We start from the raw sequence: 20,987 nt of genomic DNA, 5'->3' as shown, positions 1-20,987 counted from the left end.
TAGTGCAGAGCTATATGGTACTGTGAAAGCAAATGAGTATTACACAAGGATAAATTTCACAAGACCTGTTTTTTAAAAACTGTCTTATTTGTTTACTTTTTAGAAAGCAATGCTTGAGCTGAAATATAATAGGAATTTTTCATGGCAATTAGTCTTGCTTTGATTTTTTTTTTTAACAAAAGACTGAAAATTTGCACAATTTGTTAGGATGTGGTGTTGTGTATAAGGCAACATTTACATGTTGCATCACTTCTGTTCACATTGCTTCATAAAGTATTTGCTGTGTCAGAGCATAACTTAGACACAATGCACAGCACCTGCGTGTTGCTGTGGGCCTGAAATTTCCCTGCATCCTGCCTGTGTGTTCTGCATGTCTTCTTGGTTTTGCCTTGTCTATAGAAGTAATGACTTCTAGAAGACAAGCCTATGGTGTTGGTGTTAGCAGGTGGTACTGAATTTCACACTGTTAAGAAGCCAAGGCATCTATTTATGTGTCTTTCTATGTAAAGATATGTGGGCTTTAGAGCCCCTGTTATTTTCCCTCAAATATTTTCCTCTGGGGTTGTCTTTTTCAAGACTTTGTTATGAGTGAATTGTCAAAAAATGTTTTTGACTATTTTAAATCGGCAGGTTCCTCTCCACTGCTGGAAATTAAAGCTGTATTACTTTGTCATGGGATCTGGATTTCTGACTTGTTACTACAGTCACTGCTTACCTAAATCAGTGGCAAGAGACAAGTTTAAAATCATACATATAATGGCTGCAGATTGAGTAGAAGCTGTTAGTCCACTCATTTCCTTCAGAAAGCTGCTGTGAACACTTGAAAGCTGTTTAAGGAAGAAATTGATGTTGCCTCCATTTTAAAAATGCAGAAATATCTGAGCTGATAAGAAAACATTGGTTTCAGCAATTCAGATAAGAACTCTTTCCTACAAGACTGTTCCCACGTGACTAATCATAGCTTTCCAAAGTGATCTGCATCCAGCTGACATGGTAGCTATTAGCAATAGGAGGTTGGATATTTGTTTTGAAGTCGGATTTTTGGTTGTACATAATATCCTGCTCCTGTTAAACACAATCAGATCATGCAGACACTGAAATACTCAGGTGTTGGTTGAGTAAAACCTTATGCAAGGAAATCCAACTCCTGTGGTTAGGAGTTACCCAAAAAGCAGTTTGGTGGTCTTCTTAAGGTGCATCTCTTGAAGTAGAACAAATATCTAATAATTTGAGCTCTTAGGAGCATAGAAAAGTGATTATCTGAAAAATAAGATGCTTGCTTTGTACTTCAAAGTAAAGTTTCTGTTGCAGCTGTGTTTTGTATTTACATTTTGTATCAACCATATGAAAAACAGAGAACACAGTGGCATTACCTATGACAGTGTGGTCTCACTCTCAATTTGAGGCAGGAATTGCTACCAGAAGGCAGCACAGAATGCAATTCCTCCACAGCTACATTTGTTTTCTGTCCCATGCCATCCCTCCCTGCTTCCTTTCTTGGAAGCTAGAAATGTTATTTCTGCAACAGGTGAATCAGGGATGCTATTAAAAATGCACCTCAGTTTTTCCTTGCTTGAGACCATCCAGTACTGTGGAAAATGTAATGATCCCATGGGGAAAAAAACACAGAGAATTAATTAAAATGCTGTTTTTATCATGCATGTGGTCCTACCTCACTTATTTGCACTGTTGTCTTCTGACTTGTAGTGTCCCTTCCTTTGTTTATTCACAGTTTTCAGTCCTTAAGAGCTCTGAGTACCTGTCTTTAGTATTTTGCTTCTGCAGTGCCTTTGTTGTTACACCTTTCCAAACCAGCTGTGGACAGCCCTGGATCCAAAACACCAGTAAGAGGCCTTTTCATTACACTTTGTGAGTCATAGGAGACATACTTGCCTCTTGGGTTTGACTGAGGCTATTGCTTCAGCCTGTTCTTTCCTGCCATAGAGATGTTGGTTTTTCTCGTGCGTGGCATCATTCCGGTTCATTGGCACAGGGCTCAGATGTAAGAAATCCAAGTCTGAGAAGGTCTGCAATGCAGTGCTGAGTAGCAGTATCCTTGGTCTGAGGTAACCACTGCAAAAGATCTTGAGAACAAAGTGCCCCCCAGCTTTTGCTATAGGACATCCCTGATACCGAGTAGCACTCTGTTGGATGGAATTGCAGATTCTTTCTTTTGCTTCCTCTGCTTCTTTCTCTTTATTTGAATGATCAGACTGTAATCAAAGGGCTGGGAAAGAGAAATTAAATTCTAACAAGATCAGGTAAGTTATGTCTCTCCTTACCAGGGAGTCTCCAATTTGCTGCTGGTAAGTGAATTTGCTTACCCCTGTTCCAGAACTCTGGTTATTTGCAGCCATTTTCAAGAAAAATCCTGCAATTGGAAGGAAAATTGGTCTGCATTCCAATTTCTGAGTCTGTACGGAACAATCGATCCACATTTTCACAAGCTTTCCCTTTTCAGTTACTAAGCCTACAGACTTGGGAAGAGGTGCAAATTCCCTTATAATATTCTTGGCTGTAGGAGCTGGGGGTTGAAGAAAAATGCCACGTACTGCAAGATGTGAGCACGTGTGCTAGTGAAACTGTAAGCCTTCACAATTGTGTGCATTTTCTTGTGCTGTGGAATAAAAATTAAAACTAATACCACATAAATCCATAGGTCTGTTTGTTCTGTGAATCTACATCATAGAGATTATATTCAGATGGGTGTGGAATATATTTGGAGTAAACTATTTCACATACAAAAAAAAAAAAGTTGTTTGAGTACTGGGAAAATCTGCTTTTCTACAGACAAAAGCTGTTTATTTGAGCAGAAGACTTGTGGACAGATAGCCAGTGTAAGGCCTTGACATGCCCAAGGGTATATCTGAATGTCAGTGTGGACTTCACACGTTTGGAGTTTTTTGTCACATGTAATACCTTACCTAGTTTCACAATTTGCATTTCACCTTTCTCAAAGTCTTATGAACTCTTCTGCTGGTATATGTTGTGTGGCTTGTAAATACAGTCTCTATTCTTAAGGCTTATCTACAGCAAAAAAATAACTAGTGCAAAGGAGAGGAGAAATGGAATCATGCAGAAAAACAGTTAGCTGTATTATTCTTGGTTCAGAATGAGTGCCTTCTCCTTCATTAATATAAAACAATTAAAATACTAAAAATTATTTAATGAAATGTCATTTTGTTTCAGAAAAAAGACAGCTCCACAAATCCAAAACAGTTATTTCAGAATAACTGGATAGACACGTCCTTGCTAAATCTGTTCACTTGCTGCTTACTAGCATACATAAATGTCAGTCTGGTTTTGATGAAGTGCTATAGACTCAGTTTGTGGGTGGGGAATGTGCAGGTTCTACATTTGTGGTCCTGCAAAGATTTGCCAGAAGTTTCCTGATGTATGATTACAGCAGTGTGGAAATGCAGTGATCAAAATAAGTGATAACCATGTAGGATGTAAGCTGATGTTGGCTAGTGTAAAGCTGGCTCTGGCTGATGGCTTCTAGACACTGCAGTATTTGTTGGTACTGATCTTGTACATGTTTCATGAAATAGGTGTGTATCAAGGTTATATCTAGGAGTGTGAGCCGGTAGATTGATAAATAGAATCACAGAATGTCCTGGCTTGGATGGGACCTTAAAGATCACCTAGTTCCAGCCTTCCTGCCATGGGCAGGGACACCTTTCATTAGACCAGGTCAGATATTTGAATCAAATATCTAAATCAAATCCTGCATGCAAAATTGAAGGTCTTTTCTGGATTTACTTAATGGCATACTGTAAAAAAAAAGTAAAAAAAAAAAGTGACATTTCCAATGTTACAAGAAGATTACAAGGCAAATGTCATAAGGTTTGTGTTGTGCCTTGGGCAGAAGTACCCATTGCCATATACGTACAAACATTCAAAAATGGTCACAACTGTGTTTTGCCTTAAAACACCATTTTGTTAGTTATAAAAAAATAGATCCCAGGCTTCATGCATGTTAGAAAAAGTGACAAGTTATGCACTTTCTTCATCTGTGATCCTATCTTACTTCATCTACCAAGCATGGTCAAAGTGGCTAACCCCTCTGTAGACTTTGTATAGATGACTTGGCTTAATTTCTATCCCTGCTGTCACTTAAAGCCTTTTATATCCAAAGATGATACCTTTTGAATAAAATGGAAGACTGATCTACTTGCCTCTAAATTTCTGTTATGAAATTTTAATATTTTCCCTAAAACATTTTGGTGAGTATACCTTCACCTATTATTTGAAGTGTACTCTGTCACGTCCAGAAATAGAAATTGTGTACCAAAGGACTAGAAAGAAATTGTTTACTCAATACAAATCTCTTTGTATTGTTCTCTAAAATTCAGGAAATCTCATTTGTTAGATCTTAATTAATGTGCTCTTTAGGAAGCCTCAAATGTGTTGGAGGCATGGGGAGTTTTTATACCTGAACTGTTTTCCCCTTGATGATTAGCTTCACACAGGAGATGACTTCCTGCATTAGGCCATTATCCATCTCTTGTCAGGAGAAAACAAGTCAAACTGGCAGATTTGGGCAGAGCTGCCATGTAATATTTTATGCACATTAACTAAAAGCTGTGTTCTGGTTTTGGCTCTAACAACTCACAGAGCATCCAGAAGCTGAATACTGATAATATTTCTTCTCCTGTGATCTCAGGAGTGGAGCCCTTCACAGAGCTTGCTGAGATTATATTTTGAAATGCAGCAGCTCAATCCAGGAACTGAGTCCATTTGACTTCTCTATATGGTTGACTATAGTGAATACTGCAGGAGATATTTCCATACTTGGTGTTGCTTTCCTCTCAAAACCCCTGCATGTGAGCATAAGAAGTACTGACAAGTAAACTGATATGCTTTCGTGTTGCTTTTTGTTTTTGGGTGTGGTATTATGTACACTTTGTGGCCTCCCTCTGTTGAGACATCTGTCATTTAGTTGTGTACTGTTTCCCATCTCTGCATCCAGTTTGCAACCACCTGAGGACCTAACATCATCTTCCTAATAAACCATTGGTGAGGATTTAGTTAAAAAACCCATTGTGTACCCCCACTGTAACCTGTGTCACTTGGCTTACCCTTATGCATGTGCTTGTTGACTGCTTCAGAAAATGCAAGTTTTAAACGTGGGACTTCTTTTAACAGTATTTGACTCTTCCCAAGCAGATTATGTTTATGTAGGTGTTCAATAATTCTAGCTATTAAATTGTATTTTTGCTTGTACAGACATTGAGATTACAGGCCTGTATGTAGTTCCCCAAAATGTGCATTAATGATTGGTTTGTAACTTCCGTGTCTTCACATACCAAAATAATCTTGAGAAGGTCGTGTAGAACTAGTAATTCACCTGTTTCATTCTCCTGTGCTCTCTAGAGTGGATCCAGTTTGGTCTTGGCAATTTGTTGATTTGTATTTTGGTTGTGGGGATGACTACCTCTTTCTTAATTTTGTTTCAGACAGATCCTTTGCCAAGCTTCTCCATGCTCCCAAATATGTACATGGTCACTGGCCAGAATACTGGAATTAGACTTACTGTTTCTTCTAAGATGAATACCATACAAAAAATTCCTTTAGTTTTTCACAGTCCCTTATTACCTGTAAGACCTCCATTTCTTGCCCAAGCATCACCTTGCCCCACTGAACTGGCTGGTGTGTTTCATGCTCCTAGTGGGTTGCAAGAAGTTACGTCTGGTTTGAATTAATTTCACCAGTCAAACTGTTTTTCCCTGTCTACTTGTATTTTCACCTCTAAACTACTAGAGTTTGTGATCCTTGTGTTTTTCTCAAGGTTGTAGATTCAGCTTTTTGAATGTTCTCTTAATTCTAGTAAACTCTTTTAGCTTGCTGTTGGTCATACTGGCTTCTTTTATCATATCAATCCCATCCCAATAGCAGGTATGCCTTAGCAAAGTGACCCCAGTATAATCTTCATTAGTAGTTTTATACTATCTGTATAATTTTCTTACCTACCAATTCTAGTTTATTTTTAAAAACTTGCCATTTTTTTCAGAGCTTCACTATGGTGGAGTTGGTGCCTCATGTTGGATTATTTTAGCAAGCATTTCCCCTGTAGATAAGTTGAATCTGAGTGTGTTGTAGCTGCTGTTAAAGACAACTTCTACTGAAAGGTTTTGCTTCAGGTGTCACTTGGTCCCATCCTAGTAGTTGCGTTTACCCTTGTGGCCTTCCTGGCCACTTTCTCTGTAGAAGGGTCACTGATAGCATCCAAACATTTCACCTCTTAGGTCACCCAAAGCCCTTGTGTTTTCTGCCTTTGCTGCCTCTTTGATTTCTCCCAGCACATCAGTTATCACTTGCTCATACAACCCCATCACTGATTTGAGAGGTTATATGGATTATTTAGAATGATCAATTGAGTTCTAAATGAAAAGAACTGCAAATACTTACATGCAAGGAGAGATGTATTTACATAACCATTTCTAAAAGTATTGTTTAAGTTGACTGAGCAGGCAGTAGATAAAGGATAAAAGGGGAGGAAAATGCCAAAATAAGCCATTGTAATTGATGATGGATTTGTCATTGATGAACAAGAAAATTGAGGTGATTTGATTAGTCTTTTCCAAGTAATACTATATGTGACTACTTAATAAAAGAAGCTTATTTCTTACAGATTAAATTCTTTAGAATATTCATATTCTAATAACCATAACTTTTCAATTGGAATTACAAGACAAATTCTCTGTCATTTTCCCTGTATTTTGCAAGACTGCTCTTCAAAAGAATGGTGAAGGCTATTTGATTTGATTATAAAGTAATTTAATTCTAAAATTTGCAAACTATCACTGTAATGTGCAAAAATAATATTTTGTGTATTTAATTGTATTAATTATTTTGTATTTAATGTTATAATTAAATATCAAAATATAAGGTATAAATATTTCATATTTAGCACTGGAGCTGAAATGCTGTCCATATGCAAGCATTGCATAACAGTTTATTCTGACCCCAGTTTCAATAAAATGAATGAAGTGCTGATTTGAAGCCATGTTAGCAGAGAGAATGGTCAAATTTATTTATTTATTTATTTAATTAGTTTATTCCTTCTTAATAATGTGAAAATATTATAAACTGAAGCCTGGAAAGTTTCTAGTTGGAAGGGGAAGGTGGGGAAGCAAAGTAAATACATAAAGATTAATAGAAGTAGTAAAAATAATAAGATACATAAAAAGGAAGAGGAAAAAAAAAGATTGTTAGTTGATGATAGTAGGAAAGACATCGATGTCCATACAGACTGGGGAACGAGAGGCTGGAGAGCAGCGCTGCAGAAAGGCACCTGGGGGTCCTGGCCGATGGCAATTGAATGTGAGTCATTGTGCCCCGGCAGCCAGGAGGGCCAACCCTGTCCTGGGGGCATCAGCCAGGGAAGGGAGGGGATTGTCCTGCTCTGCTCTGCACTGGGGCGGCCTCTCCTCCAGTGCTGGGGGCAGTGCCACAATGTAAAAAACACTCTCAGGCACTTGGCGTGACTCTTGGGATGTCTTGTGGAGGGCCAGGAGCTGGACTCAGTGATCCTGATGGACCCCTGCAACTCCGTGTATTCTGTGGCTCTGTTAAGATTTTGATAAGAAGTGGTAAAAGAAGAGAGTGTAAGCAAAAAAACCCGGTGGTTTTGGTTCTCTGGTAATTTGGTGTGCATCTTCAGATTGCCAAAAAGGGCTATGCTGGACACAATGATACTTTAAGTAGTTTCTGTGTAATGTTCTACCATATCTTTCAAGTCAGCATAGATCTACTTTCAGTGTTAAATAACATCAGCCACATTCCCTTAGGAGAAGAGAGTGGATCTTAACTGTAATTTTTTCTTTATGTAGCTCAGCAAGCCACTATTCCCTCAGCTGTCAGCATCTATCACCAAAGAAACAGCATATACTCCTCTGCTTCTCTGATAATCCATCTCAAAGTTCCTCTCCCTGTGTCATTGAGTGCTGCCGGAGACATATTCTGTGTTTCTGAATCTGGGAAAACTACAAATGCTATGTTGTGGTGAAAACCCCAGAATTTCTTTTTCATATTGCAGTTCCATCCCCAGCTACACCTTCATCCTATGCATGTAGAAATGGAAGAGATTCTTGTACAGATCAGTTTTCTGAGAATACTATGGTTTTGTGAGGAGTGTTACTCAGTTTTTCTGACACATCCTCTGTGGATCTGTTTTGCCAAATGGTGTTTGAGATACATATACAGAAGAGTTCCAGGGAAGAGAGGAGGTGTTGCATTTTAATTATTGTTTAGCAAGAGGTCAAAGATTACTAGTGTCCCATTCATGGCATCTGCTGTTTGTGAAACCCTTCAGAAATCAATGGTGTTCTATTTAAAGATATAAGTGTCTCTCCCAGCCCTTTACCTTTTTCCCCTTAGTCTATGTTTCTAGGTTTGTCTCTGAAAGTAATGACAACCCCCTGCAGCGCTACAGGCTGAGGACAGAGTGGCTGGACAGCAGCAAGGCAGAAAAGAACCTGGGGAGTGTTGGTTGAGAGCAGCTGAACATGAGCCAGCAGAGTACCCGGGTGGCCAAGAAGGCCAATGGCATCCTGGCCTGGATCAGGAATAGTGTGGCCAGCAGGAGCAGGGAGGTCATTCTTCCCCTGTATTTGGTACTGGTAAGGCCACACCTCAAGTGCTATGTCCAGTTCTGGGCCCCTCAATTCAGGAGGAATGTTGAGGTGCTGGAGCATGTCCAAAGAAGGGCAGGAAGGCTGTTGAAGGTTCTGGAGCACAAATCCTGTGAGGAATGGCGAAGGGAGCTGGAGTTGTTTAGCCTGGAGAAAAGGATGCTCAGAAGAGACCTTATCACTGTACAATTGCCTGAAGGGAGGATATGCCAAAGTGAGGATCTGTCTCTTCTCCCAGGCAGCCAGCAAAAGGACAAGAGGACAAAGCCTTAAGCTACACCTGGGGAGGTTTAGGTTGGACATTAGAAAGAATTTATTCACAGAAGGAGTGATTGGTCACTGGAATGGGCTGCCCAGAGGGCTGGTGGAGTCACCATCCCTAGAGGTGTTTAAGAGGAAACTGGATGTGGCCCTCAGTGGCATGGTCTGGTTGACAAGGTGGTGTTCAGTCAGAGGTTGGACTCGATCTCAAAGGTCTTTTTAAACCTAGTTGATTCTGTGATTTCCCACTCCACCTTCATTTAACCTTGCAATGGAGACACTCCAGCTATTTCTTTGTCTACCCCTGTGCAACATCACGTTTGTCATCCTGTTGTTCCTTCCCTACACGAGGCATGTAAGTGATTGAAAAAGCTTTTCTCTCATAAATCTCCTGCCCCCTTATTTATCAGCACTTAGCCCAAGTTGCAGTACAACAGAGTCACTATGTTAATGTATGGAACTGATGCCAACCCTTGTCATGAGGTCTTAGAGGTTCAGACATACAGTCAGAAAATTATGTTGTCTCTCAAAGGTCAGATCTACTAGAGAGGCATTCAGTAGTTACAGACAGTACAGCCCCTTGAGAATGAATAGATTTGAATACTCCCTGGATATGAGGAGCTGGTCTGCCCACCCAAGTAAACCTCTTCCAAATGAGGCATTACTCTGTCACTGTATTTTCAGTATTTTAATCTTCTCTTTCTGTGCTTTTTAACTCTTTTCCTCGAGTTTATGAACATTCTTGCCTCTTGATGCTCTGCCCTAGCATTGCTGTGTCTGTGAAATCTAGCTGGTTTTGTCTTTGCTGGTTTACAGCTCAAAACAGTTGGTTCCTCACCACCACCATCCCCACCTGCCAAGAGATCATCTCATATACCAGATCTCTAAATTCAGATACTCTGTGACTTGCAAATTCTGAACTGGTGAGCTATTCAGTTCATATCCCCTGTCACTGGCTGTTAGAAAGCAGTATGGGAAATCTGTGACATGATGTTTTTCAGAATTTTACTATACGAAGCCTGTCCAGTTCAATAGTCCAATTAATTATTATTGGCTGTGTTCTGAAGATGAAGCAGTTAAGTTACCACTAGAAACAGTGGAGTGAGAAATGTCTCCCTTAAGCATTTTATAATTCTTGTCTTTAGGAATTTTGTTTGTTTGTAGGAGTGTTTGTTTCTTGTTTATTATGGTTTTTTTACATAAGAAAAGTAGTTTAAGCTCTTCATCCCTGTGCTTATCTCCGTAGTTGCAGCTAGCTCATCTACAGTCAGCAGTCTGACATTACTTGTTTTCCTGAAGCAGCATCTGTAAGTTTGTCCCTAAAGCATAATTGTCAGCCATGAATTAAATAACTCAATACTGCTATGAAATGACCAAAAAAAAAATTAAAGTGACAAGTCATGTGGCTGGTGAACAAAAGCACAGCCCCTTTCCTGCTCATTAAAAGCATAATTCTTCAGCCAGGGCTAGGGAACTTTATTTCTGTAGTACCAAATGTGTAAGAGCATTATAACAGGAATATAAAATAATTATTTTGAGTTATTTGAAATATGTGTTTATAGAAGGAAATATTTTGGATGCAAGTCCAGTCTTGGCATGATACAAATAAATGTTAATGAGCTATTTCCCAAGAAAGCTTCCAAATTCATTTAAAATGAAAGTGTAAGATAGGTGCACTGTTTAAAATTAGAATGCAAGTTGGTATCTGAGCAGCAAAGGAAAAGCCTGATCATTTCCACAGTGGAAAAGTTTAGGAATGTGTCTGCCAGATCGTGGTGGTGTTGCAACTTGTTTTCGTACCCCATTAATCAGTATGATAAAGTGGTGACAGGAGGTACTCCGCTTGCATCCGGAATGTCTTCCTGATGTAGCCTCATGATTGATGTGGTTCATTTTAGAGATGCCTGCAAGAGAGCAGCATCAAGCACAGACTACTGTGATTGGAAAGAAAGATTCTGTCATAAATTCTAGCACAGTAAAGAGGAAGTTGTTTGCTTTACCAGGAGTCAGAACATCTTTCAAAACAGTTTTATGCAAAGCTATGAAACAAAAGTGTCTTCTGCGGTTAGAAACCCCTGTGCTCTTCCCTTAATTTGAAGGAGGTGAAACACTTCTCTGAAGGGAGTTAGTATGACAAACTACAAGAGTTTTAAGATATTTTTATTGCTGTTTTTTAAGGGCAGTATGATCTGAATAAAGTAAAGGGTTTTTTTTAACTACGTTTGTTAAATGGGAGTTTGCTGCATACCTGCAATTTCCAAATCTTCTGAATCTGAAGATAATTACAGATATGATATAAAAAGTCACAAATATTAAAGCCTGTAAAAACATTTTAAAATACCTCCTCATTTTTTTTTTTCTTGCTGTATGTCCTCTGTCAGCAGGGTGTTGTAGAAGAGTTAACAATAAGCATACAAGTATCATTAGGTATTTTTTGGCAAGCTTTACTTGTTTCCCCATCTGTGTAAGTGCCGCCCTTACTCGTGCATATCCCTGTGGGGACCTTCTGAGCATGAATGTAGCCACATGTCAAGGGCAGAGCTGGCCGTCAAAATCAGAGTGTTGCCTCTTTTATGAGAATGCCCTTCCTGTAGACAATTAAATGAATTTATAATAATTCTAAATCAATGTATAGGGATGTAAATAAAATGTATGATGAGACATTATTTATGTAATAAGATAGTTGATTTTAGTAGCCTTTGGGATGGCAAGTTGACAATGAGAGAAACACATAGATGAAGATTTTTATCAGATAGCATTATATAAAGATTTTGGCAGTAGGAAACAAGAACAGGAGATATTAGTTTTTAAACAGTTCCTGCAGCTGTTATTAATCATGCAGATAATGCATAATATAAGATGGTTACATAAGATCCCTCTGTTTAAAGTTGCCCTTAAAATGTGTAATTTGAATCTGAAATGAAACTTTCATCTGAGGCAGTGGCAGCATTGCTGTCTGAGGAGCTGCTGAAGACTCTTTAGCAAAAAAAGGAAGGCAAACGGATGGTGCTTGGAGCTAACACTCCCACATTGCCTGTGGACAGTTTGTTGAAACAAATTTTCAGATTTTAGCAGAAGCTGCTCAGAGCCTGCAGCGCTGGAGATCCCTCAGGGCGCCTTTTGTTTGATGCAGGTGAACAAGGGATGGCAAGTCCAAGGCAGCTGACCTTGAGCAGGGGTCATCAAATCAGCTGTTGGTAATGAAGCAGTGTAAAAATACCTAAGGCTTGCTGAGAACAGTATCAAATCTAACAAATGCATTTCTTGTATTCCCAGGCAACACATTATCAAAAAGACTGCAGGCAAAAACACCTACCTTGCTATAAATAGTAGGTATATAGGTTGACAGCAATTGCCATCTTGTGTACAGTGATGTTCCTTAAAGTGCTCAGTACTTGCCTTGGCTCAGTTACAGCTGCCATAAAACTTTCAAATAATATGAGCATCCTGCATGGTAGTCTACTTAATAAAAATGGAGTTACATTCTCTTTAATTACACTAGCACGTAAGACAGTGTGATTGGCCTGGTAACTGTGAATGTGAGTCTTGGAAGGTAAATGCTCTCTAAGGATTTTTGTTAGTAAGTCTTGCCAAGTTTTGCAAGATATGGGAGGAGGGGTTAATTGATAGATGTTTTTTATTAAATCTGCTTTTTTAATATTAAATAATTAATTTGATATGCCTCTCAGTTGCAGTAGACATTGCTGTGAATGGTATTTAGTTTTTACTTCCCTGATGCTATACAAATAAGCATGTTAATTTTAAGAATCACTCTCTACTGCCATTGTTCACTTCTTTTTTTCTTTTTTTTTTTTTTTTGAGGGCTCATAATGTCATCTAATGAGTATGTGTAGCACAATATTGTCTTACCTAGATTCTGTAATTATCATACAAAGTTGTAACTCCAGATTAGTATTTTTACCTATTAAATCTACAGCATTAATGAATACTCTTTCTCACAAGAAAGGAAAAGAAGTTTTTAAAAATCATGGAGATAGAGTCTTCCTGCTTTCTCCTTCCTGAAGCATATGTAAGCACAGCATTTAGAAGAGCCATTTAGCCCAGCTAATAAGCAACTGGGAATGCTGGCTTGTGGATACAGGGGGCACATCACTGCAGGTTGTCTGCTCCTGCACTTGTATGTGTGTAACTTGTCCTTGCCCATCAGTTAAGTGGTCTCTGGCCCTCTAACTCCCTGCCTCTCCAGCACTGGGTGTTTGCATTTGCAGAGTTGAAGCATGCTGCCTGGTGGAGATCTCAGCCCCATCTCCAGGGATGGGCACAGGGAGCATCAGTTGACCCCTCCTTGGAGAGGTGTCACGGCTCACAGCTTCACTGAAGCTGCTGTGGAGCCACAAGGCAAGCACAACAAACGTCAGGTGCCTGGCTGCAGATACATAATTCCTGGTGTGTTGGGCAAGACAAGATACTCTGTATTTCAATTTGGGGTGTCTGCATGCCCTCCCTTGAGAGGAGAAGGATGTAGCTCACAGTTCTGAAAGACAGGAATATAAGTTGTATGAAGATTTGGGTTAACACTGATTTGCTTCATTTATGCCATTTGTTGTGCAGCTATAAACCTGAAAATTTTTGGGTTTCTTCTCTAATGAAGTTATTTAGCAAATGCAGGTCTACTAACCCTAGAAATACAAAGTACACAGTCCCAGCCTGAGTCATAATAGTTTTTCTTTTAATTTTAAGGAGTGAGCAAGTCTCTGGGGTTATGTGTCTTTATTGAGAACATCTCTGTTAATAATGTTTCCTATGAGTAAAGCATCATTTTGGAAGTGTGCCATCATTGTTTTAGAAGTGGCACGCAGACAAGAATGGATGTAGTTTAATTAGTGGTGAGGTTAAAGGATCCTGCAGTGTTCCAGACATTTAATGCTTAGCTCCAATTTCTCTGGAGTCTAGACCTTTGAATAGACAGGCCTTTCTGTAGTCCATTTCAACTTAATTTTAGGTTTTCTGAGTTATTAATTCAATTGATAAAACTGAATTTAGTAGCCAAATCAAGGCAACTGTCAGAATAAACAGTATTGAAGTATTCTGCTAATGTCAATAGCAGCATCATCCTTATCCACATCACATTTTCATTAGTGTTTATGATATGCAGGGGACACTTATTTTATAATAGGGGCAGATATAAAAAGGATATATTGCCTTCTAGATCAGTCTAAGTTGTTAATTCAGTAGTAGAAGCCTTAAACAGAGTAATAGAGCCTAATAATTTGTGTGGTCAAACAACTAAAAGGTTGGACATGTTTGCTGTTACTGGTATTTTGTATCTTGGAAACATTCTGGGGATCTTGATGCTGGGAATGTTAGAGGTCCTTATCTTGAGTATAGATAATTCTAAAGACAGTTCTCATGGAAACTTCCATAACTGCTTCCCTAAATTTACTGAGTTTCCCAGGTGTTTTTCTAAGAGATACCCTATGCTGTCATTTCTGCTGGTACAACCTGTGTCCTCAATGTGCTGCACAGGACACTTGGTAGTTGTTAAAGCAGTTAATCTCTCTTAAGAAAAGTAGCAAAGTGTTGAGACTTTAGTAAAATATAATACAGACTGCTCCCAAGTTATGGACATATATTTAATATGTGTTCCTGGAAATCCATACTGTTTGTGGATATGTAGTACTTGCTGCTGTTCATCACAGATGAGACCGTTTGTCTTAATTTTTTTGGTTTTTAACCTCTTTATAATAGTGAAATGTGACATTTCCCCTTTTAATACTGTTTAGCAATGTTTTAATGCTGAAACTAAATCTATACTTGGCATAATACAGTGAGATATGTAAGTTTTCCCATGTTTCAAGCTGCTTTATGTGTGGGGTTTTACTGTAAGAAAATTGTATCATTTGGCTGCATGCCACAAGATAAATTGCAACAAAGATCCCTTTAAAATCCTCAGCTTCTCAGCCTTGGGAGGGAGGAAACAGCATCATCCATTTCTGTAAGAAAGCAGTCCCCCCAGGCTGAGACAGCACATAAAATTTGTTTCATAATAAAAAGCTTTTAAAAATAAACTTCAAGGGGAATTACTGTTGTCAACTCAAAAGCTTTCAGTTGAAATTCATATGAGTTAGCCATGGAGAAAGGTGTTATTACTCTGTTCTTATGCAGCAAGGTGCATTACTGCTGAAGACCTGTATTTTGCAGGAAACTGCAATCTGCATACGGTTTGCTCTTTGTTTTACCACAGCACAGAACATGTATAGATATTTTTTTGGTGCTGAGATGATGATAATGATTTTTAAAATTAGCTTTAAATTAAGAGGCTTTTACTGCCTTAGGGGTGCCTGTATTCCTACCCACCTTAAGGCATATTCTTTTGGTTTGACAACCAAAAAAGGAGGGGAGGGGCTTGCATGTGCTGTGTATTTGTTAATTCAGCTAACCACAGATGGGTACTTTAACTTATCTTGGAGCAATGTATAAGAAGAACTAAGAATATTTCAATGGCAGGGAGTACAGGACTTCAGATTGATGTGGCTCCACTTCTTCATCTTCTTTTGTTTTGCAGTCCACTCCTTTACACCTAGCAGCTGGCTACAACAGAGTTCGGATAGTCCAGCTTCTGCTTCAGCATGGTGCAGATGTACATGCAAAGGACAAAGGGTATGTAAAATTAATTGATATATTGCCTTTTTGCAGCAGTGGTTTTGTATTAGTCAGGATAAAGAATTACTTCTTTGGTTTGTGTTGCAGCATAATCTCGAATAGTGTCTAATATTTGCTTCCAAAATCTGAGTGTCCTTCAAATTAGTTGTGATTGCACTTAAGTTTTAAGTATTTTTCACACCTTTAAAATTTTTCCCAAACTTTGATCTTTACTTCTATTCACAGACTACCCTTTGAAATTACGGACTAGAGCATTATTTTTGGAAAGGTGATGGGGAGAAGATACAAGGGCATAGTGAAATATGTGCATTGAAATACTTATCTATGGTCTGTTATCCTGTTTCACATATATGGATGTAATTCCGAGTAATATCAATAATCCTTATGTGCTCACAACTAGTGGTCCTCATAAATCTATCTTCATTGAAGCTGACAGCAAAAATCAAGATACAGTAGAGGCTAAATTATTCTATTTTTGCATTAAGGGTAGTAGTTATGTAAGATATCAGCAAAGTGCACAGCAGTAAGAAATCTGAAATGATAACATGCTGTGCGTTGTTCTCAGCCATATATTTCTGATCTCTAAGATGATGATTTTCGTGATGGTTGGATTGAAAGGCTTAGTCCTAATATTGTAGAAATTGGGTCCCTAGTTAAAGGCATACATTTAATGTTGTAGAAATTGGGTCCCTAGTTAAAGGCATACATTTTGTATTCAGAATCCATAGAAATAAGATATGTGTGTGTGCTGTCTCCTGCAGCAAACTTGAGGCACTTCTTTAATTTTCATTTTCTGCTGTGTCCAGCCTAGTGTTAGATTTAAATTTTCTTAGTTTCTTCCTTTCTTTCCTTTCTCTCCAGCTTAAACTTTTAAAGTCTGACAAATTGTAGCAACTCTTTCGTTTGTCCAGTTACCCCAATGGCTTTTTTAGCAGTGTTGTTGTTAAATGCATAATGATGTATTATGCAAGTCAAAAAATAAAAATACACCCAAAAAACCCCACAAAAAAACCAAAACTCACCACAACCCCCCAACCAAAATAGAAACCACAATAAAACACCTTCCCCCTTTCCCCCCCAAAAAAACCCACAAAAAATAAGCCACAAAAGTCCTACAGTAAAGCTCCATATAATACCTAATTAGGTAGATCCAGCATTATTTAAGCAAGTTGAAGGTATTTTGTACCTTTTCAAAATTTCAGCATCAGCTGGTAGAAAATTCCAGTGTAGGTGCTGTAATGAGTTTTGAACAATTTGCTTGCAATGTGTGAAAGGGAGTTAAGTTGAACTTGGGGCTGGAGCAGGAGAGGAAGGAAAGCAAACAAAGAAAGGACAGCCTTTCAATACTTACTCTGTACTGAACTTTAAAACAACCCAAACATATTTAGAAACATCAAGCTCCCACTTTTTTTTTAGTGGCATCACACATTTGGAATCAGTGTGGTGTTTTGTTTTACCTTGCTGTTTCTTATTTATACATAATTTATAAGTAAATAGGCTATAAATAACTGTCACATTTCATTTAAGGAGCTAAATTAGACTGTATTGATTTTATAGAACTCCTTGTTTCTATTCAATGGAGTCAGTTCAGAGAAAGTGCTTAGGAATTGTTCTGTATTTTCAAAATGGTCACCACTTCTAGTTACTCCCAAGGAGAAGGCCAGCCAAGGAAGCAGCTCTTTCTCCACTGGTCTCTCCTTTCCATCACAGCTGCTTCTCTCCTTTCCCTTACAGCTGCTGTGCTGGAAGAGGGAATGGGAGGGGATGCTGCACAAGTGGCCAGGTGTATTGCTGCAGCAATTGTCTTTGCTGACAGGTCTTGAAGCCCCTTCAGTTCTCTGACATGACCATCATTTTGGAAGGGGGCAGGTTTTCTAAGTGCTCTGTGGAATGGATAGTCTCTCTCTGTCTCACACATGCACCCATAAGTTGTAATTAAGAAAAGTAATGATGGAAAAAACAGTCTGAAAATTTCCCCCAGAACAAATTTTCATCTCCTGTGACAAATGTGTTGCTGCTTCTGAGAGCATCCACCTTAAAATTAAGTTTATTTAATTGCTGTCTGCTACTTGCTGTCCTAATTCTCTCTGAGTTGGTTTTGCAGTCCTGGGAATTACCCCCTGTATTTTTCATAGGTATTATGGGGTTAATTATGGTCTTCATGTATTATGTGTACTGATCTGTTGAGCCCTAACTAGCCTGTCATGCTTGGCTTGAATTAAACTCATTTTGTCCTCTGCAGTAATTGCCCATCTCGCATCTCCTTTTCAATGCATGACTTCTATTACATCTTGTGCTTGTGACTAAATCCCTGTTATTTACTTTGCTAGTGTCATTTTTAAGTATGGCCTGCAGTAATATAGCTCTACAAAAATTACAGGGACTCTCTTAGAAGTATCTTGAACAGTTAAATAGGTTGTACTGTAAAAAATGGAGGAAAATCAGGTCATTCCACAGTCTAGAGCAGCAATTTGAGTCTGCTTTCTATGGATATTTGTACATCTTCATAAAATACCCAGGAGTTAAGTTAGTGTTATCTGGGGACTTTTGCCTTTCGCATAGCATTTTAAACAGAAGTTCCTATTTAGGCAGAAGCAGAACACTGTTGAGGAAATTGAATGTGGAATGGGACTTTTCCCCCTCCCTAACAACTTCAAGAAAGATCACGTCAAAGCCACTTAATGCTAGTCTTAATGGTAGATTAAACATCTGTGGCCTGTTAAGGCAAAAAAAGCCCACAACAAAAAATCCCTCCAAAAACCAAGCAACAAAACCACAAGTTTTAATGCCACTCTTAAGTAATGTGTTGTTTGGGGAAGTCAGATTTTCCCCTTAGTTTGTAAATCCTAATTTTTAAATACATAACTATTTGAATATTTTAGCTTTAACTTGATTTTTTCCACTCAGTAGGGAGGAAATTGTTCCTCCTTTAAAAATGCCACTTAAAAAAAATTTGTCATTTGCTTTCTTCTTCCGTGCAGTGGTCTTGTGCCTCTTCATAATGCATGTTCTTATGGACACTATGAGGTTACAGAGCTGCTGCTTAAGGTAAGTACAAAGATGGAAATTAATTACTGTTGATTTAGATGTGTTAGATGAGATAAAAACTGTTTATATTGGAGTTGAAAAGTAAGATTCCGCCCCCCAGCTAGTAACAGGTTTCAAACATCATATTGTCATTTCAGAAGCCTGAAATTTTAAATCTTTGTTGGAACAGTATATGTGGTTTTTTTCTTTATCTCATTTCTTTGGACTGATAGTAGAGTTGAATCTTCCTGTTCAAAAACTAGCTCACATAGAAATTTCAATTTTGTTTTGCGGATTCAACAGTATTTTTGTGTATACTGGTATTTTTAATTAAATTTTTTGTGTATGTGTGTTTATACATGAGTGATTTGAACCAATTTTTATAATAAAATGAAAATTTATAAGCTTTTTAGTTATTGAAGATGTTTTCTTACTAATCCAAGGCTTTTTTTGCTGTGCTAGCATGGTGCCTGTGTGAATGCTATGGACCTCTGGCAGTTCACCCCGTTGCATGAGGCTGCTTCCAAGAACCGTGTGGAGGTCTGCTCCCTCCTGCTGAGCCACGGCGCCGATCCCACCTTGGTCAACTGCCACGGCAAGAGCGCGGTTGACATGGCTCCAACACCTGAACTCAGGGAGAGACTGACCTGTAAGTGCTTCCAGACTGAAAACACTTGGTGGTGGGTGGAAAGGGATGCTTTCCTTCCAGGCCACCTTCCTGAAGCTTTAGAAGTGGATGCAAAGCAGCAGAGTAGCTGCAGCTGTGTCACACACTTTGAAGTGCACAGGTACCTCTGATACATCATTTGTTATATTGCCTGGTTTTCTGAAGTTCAGAATTATTAAGGCACTGCTGAATCAGTGACTTTGGTGGTTTTCTATGTTTAAAGTCCAGTTCAGTCACACAGGGGCCTCTGTATTGAGGCTCTATATTGCTTACAGGAGGTAGGTAGCTTTGATGTGCAGCCTTGGAGATGGAAATTCCATCACCTACTTTTGCAATCCTTATGCTGTTTACAAACCAGTATTTCAACTCTAACTTGAATTTGTATGCCTTTTCTTTCCCTCTTTGGGGCATTTGTTTCCTGACTTTTATAAAATGTAGAAGATGATTGAGACATATATGGAACCAGGGCTTTATGAAGTTACAGAAAGCTTCTTGAGAATTAGATTCTCAATTATAAATAAGTTTTTGGTTTTGTCTCTCACCTTTCCAGTACAGCAGAAGCCCCCAGACACTAATAATGTGATCCTGCCCTAACAATCACAGCTAGTCAGGTTTTAGTCTAGTCACTATTCTTTGCAGAGGAAGATGGTGAGATAATGCACAGCAGAAAACTTTGGTCTAGAAAAGAGGAGAGCATTAGTATCTTTCAGGTACTTCTCTACTCTGAGTCCTGGGCTAAAGCTTCTGGCTCTGAGGTAGGTTAATTTAGAATTTATTTAAATTAGCTAGCAAAAAAAAAATCTATTTAAATTTTGGTTTATTTCTGTATTTAGAGTCCCTTAAGCACAATGAGGGAAGATTCATGTCCATTAATATCCACTGAAATTTGTAAACAAATGTGAGCATTATGTCAAACTTGACAGTGTCTTGATGGGATAGTTTGTATCTGCATCCCAAAATACCATGTTTTTTATGTTCTTGAGTTGTTTGGTCTTAGACTTTGGGAAAAACGTTACATTATATTTTTTAGTTCAAGATTTATTTGCACTTGTGTTTTGAGTTATGGTTTGCTTACAAATAAATTTAAACCAGACATTAAAACAAAGGTGGGAGAAGAAAGCCCCTCGTTAATAAACTTAGGATTTCAAGCTTGCTTATGAAACAAAAATATTTTTATTTTTAGTGAAGTTGAGGTATTTTTTTCTACTTCCCAGGGTCAGATGTAATTTCTGCTAACCTGCCTTTTGTCTGTACATTTTAAGAGAAACACTTCTTTTCAAATTCAAAGTTATTTAAAAGTAAAATGAACTAGTTGCTGAGCTAAACAGGATCTGGAAATAGCAAAATTAACAATCTGTACTTGCAAAGATATACTTGCTATCAAAACTTGTTTCATCTTTGGAGCAGACTGGGCTCAAATGCCTAGCTAGGTAGCTTTCTTTAAGACCAATAGTTTAATGATTTATATTTCCATTATAATTTTATAGAAATTATATATATACTTAAGACTTTATAGCGAATTATTTGTCATGCAAATACAGTAACGTTTTTGACAAGCAACTGTAATGCTTTATCTTCTTGAGAATATCTCATAGCATTGTGCTCATTTGAACATAGACATGGGTAATGTAGAGGTCATATATACATTAAATGTCAAGTGGGTGGAGGATAAATGGAGGAAAAGCTATAAGGATTTAACTCAAGGAATAACTTCCCCTCTTCTTTAGCATGTCCCTTTGGTTTCAGCAAAACTTCTTTCATGTTCTGTGTCC

The 20,987-nt window shown here is 38.3% G+C and overlaps 1 protein-coding gene across 2 annotated transcripts in view; it reads left to right on the top strand.

Annotated features, from left to right (window-relative positions):
* Window positions 1–20,987, top strand: part of TNKS (tankyrase) — a 127,407-nt gene that overhangs the window by 68,210 nt on the left and 38,210 nt on the right. For both annotated transcript variants that reach the window (XM_015624747.1, XM_033513959.1), the window contains exons 6-8: window positions 15,424–15,518; window positions 18,503–18,569; window positions 19,011–19,197. In XM_015624747.1, coding sequence (XP_015480233.1) covers window positions 15,424–15,518; window positions 18,503–18,569; window positions 19,011–19,197 — 349 coding nt within the window. The remainder of the gene's footprint in view (window positions 1–15,423; window positions 15,519–18,502; window positions 18,570–19,010; window positions 19,198–20,987) is intronic.

This window comes from Parus major, chromosome 4 (assembly GCF_001522545.3).
Source record: "Parus major isolate Abel chromosome 4, Parus_major1.1, whole genome shotgun sequence".
NCBI classification, from domain to species: domain Eukaryota; kingdom Metazoa; phylum Chordata; class Aves; order Passeriformes; family Paridae; genus Parus; species Parus major.
The sequence above is the reverse complement of the archived record's forward strand: the minus strand, read 5'-3'. Positions and strand labels throughout refer to the sequence as shown.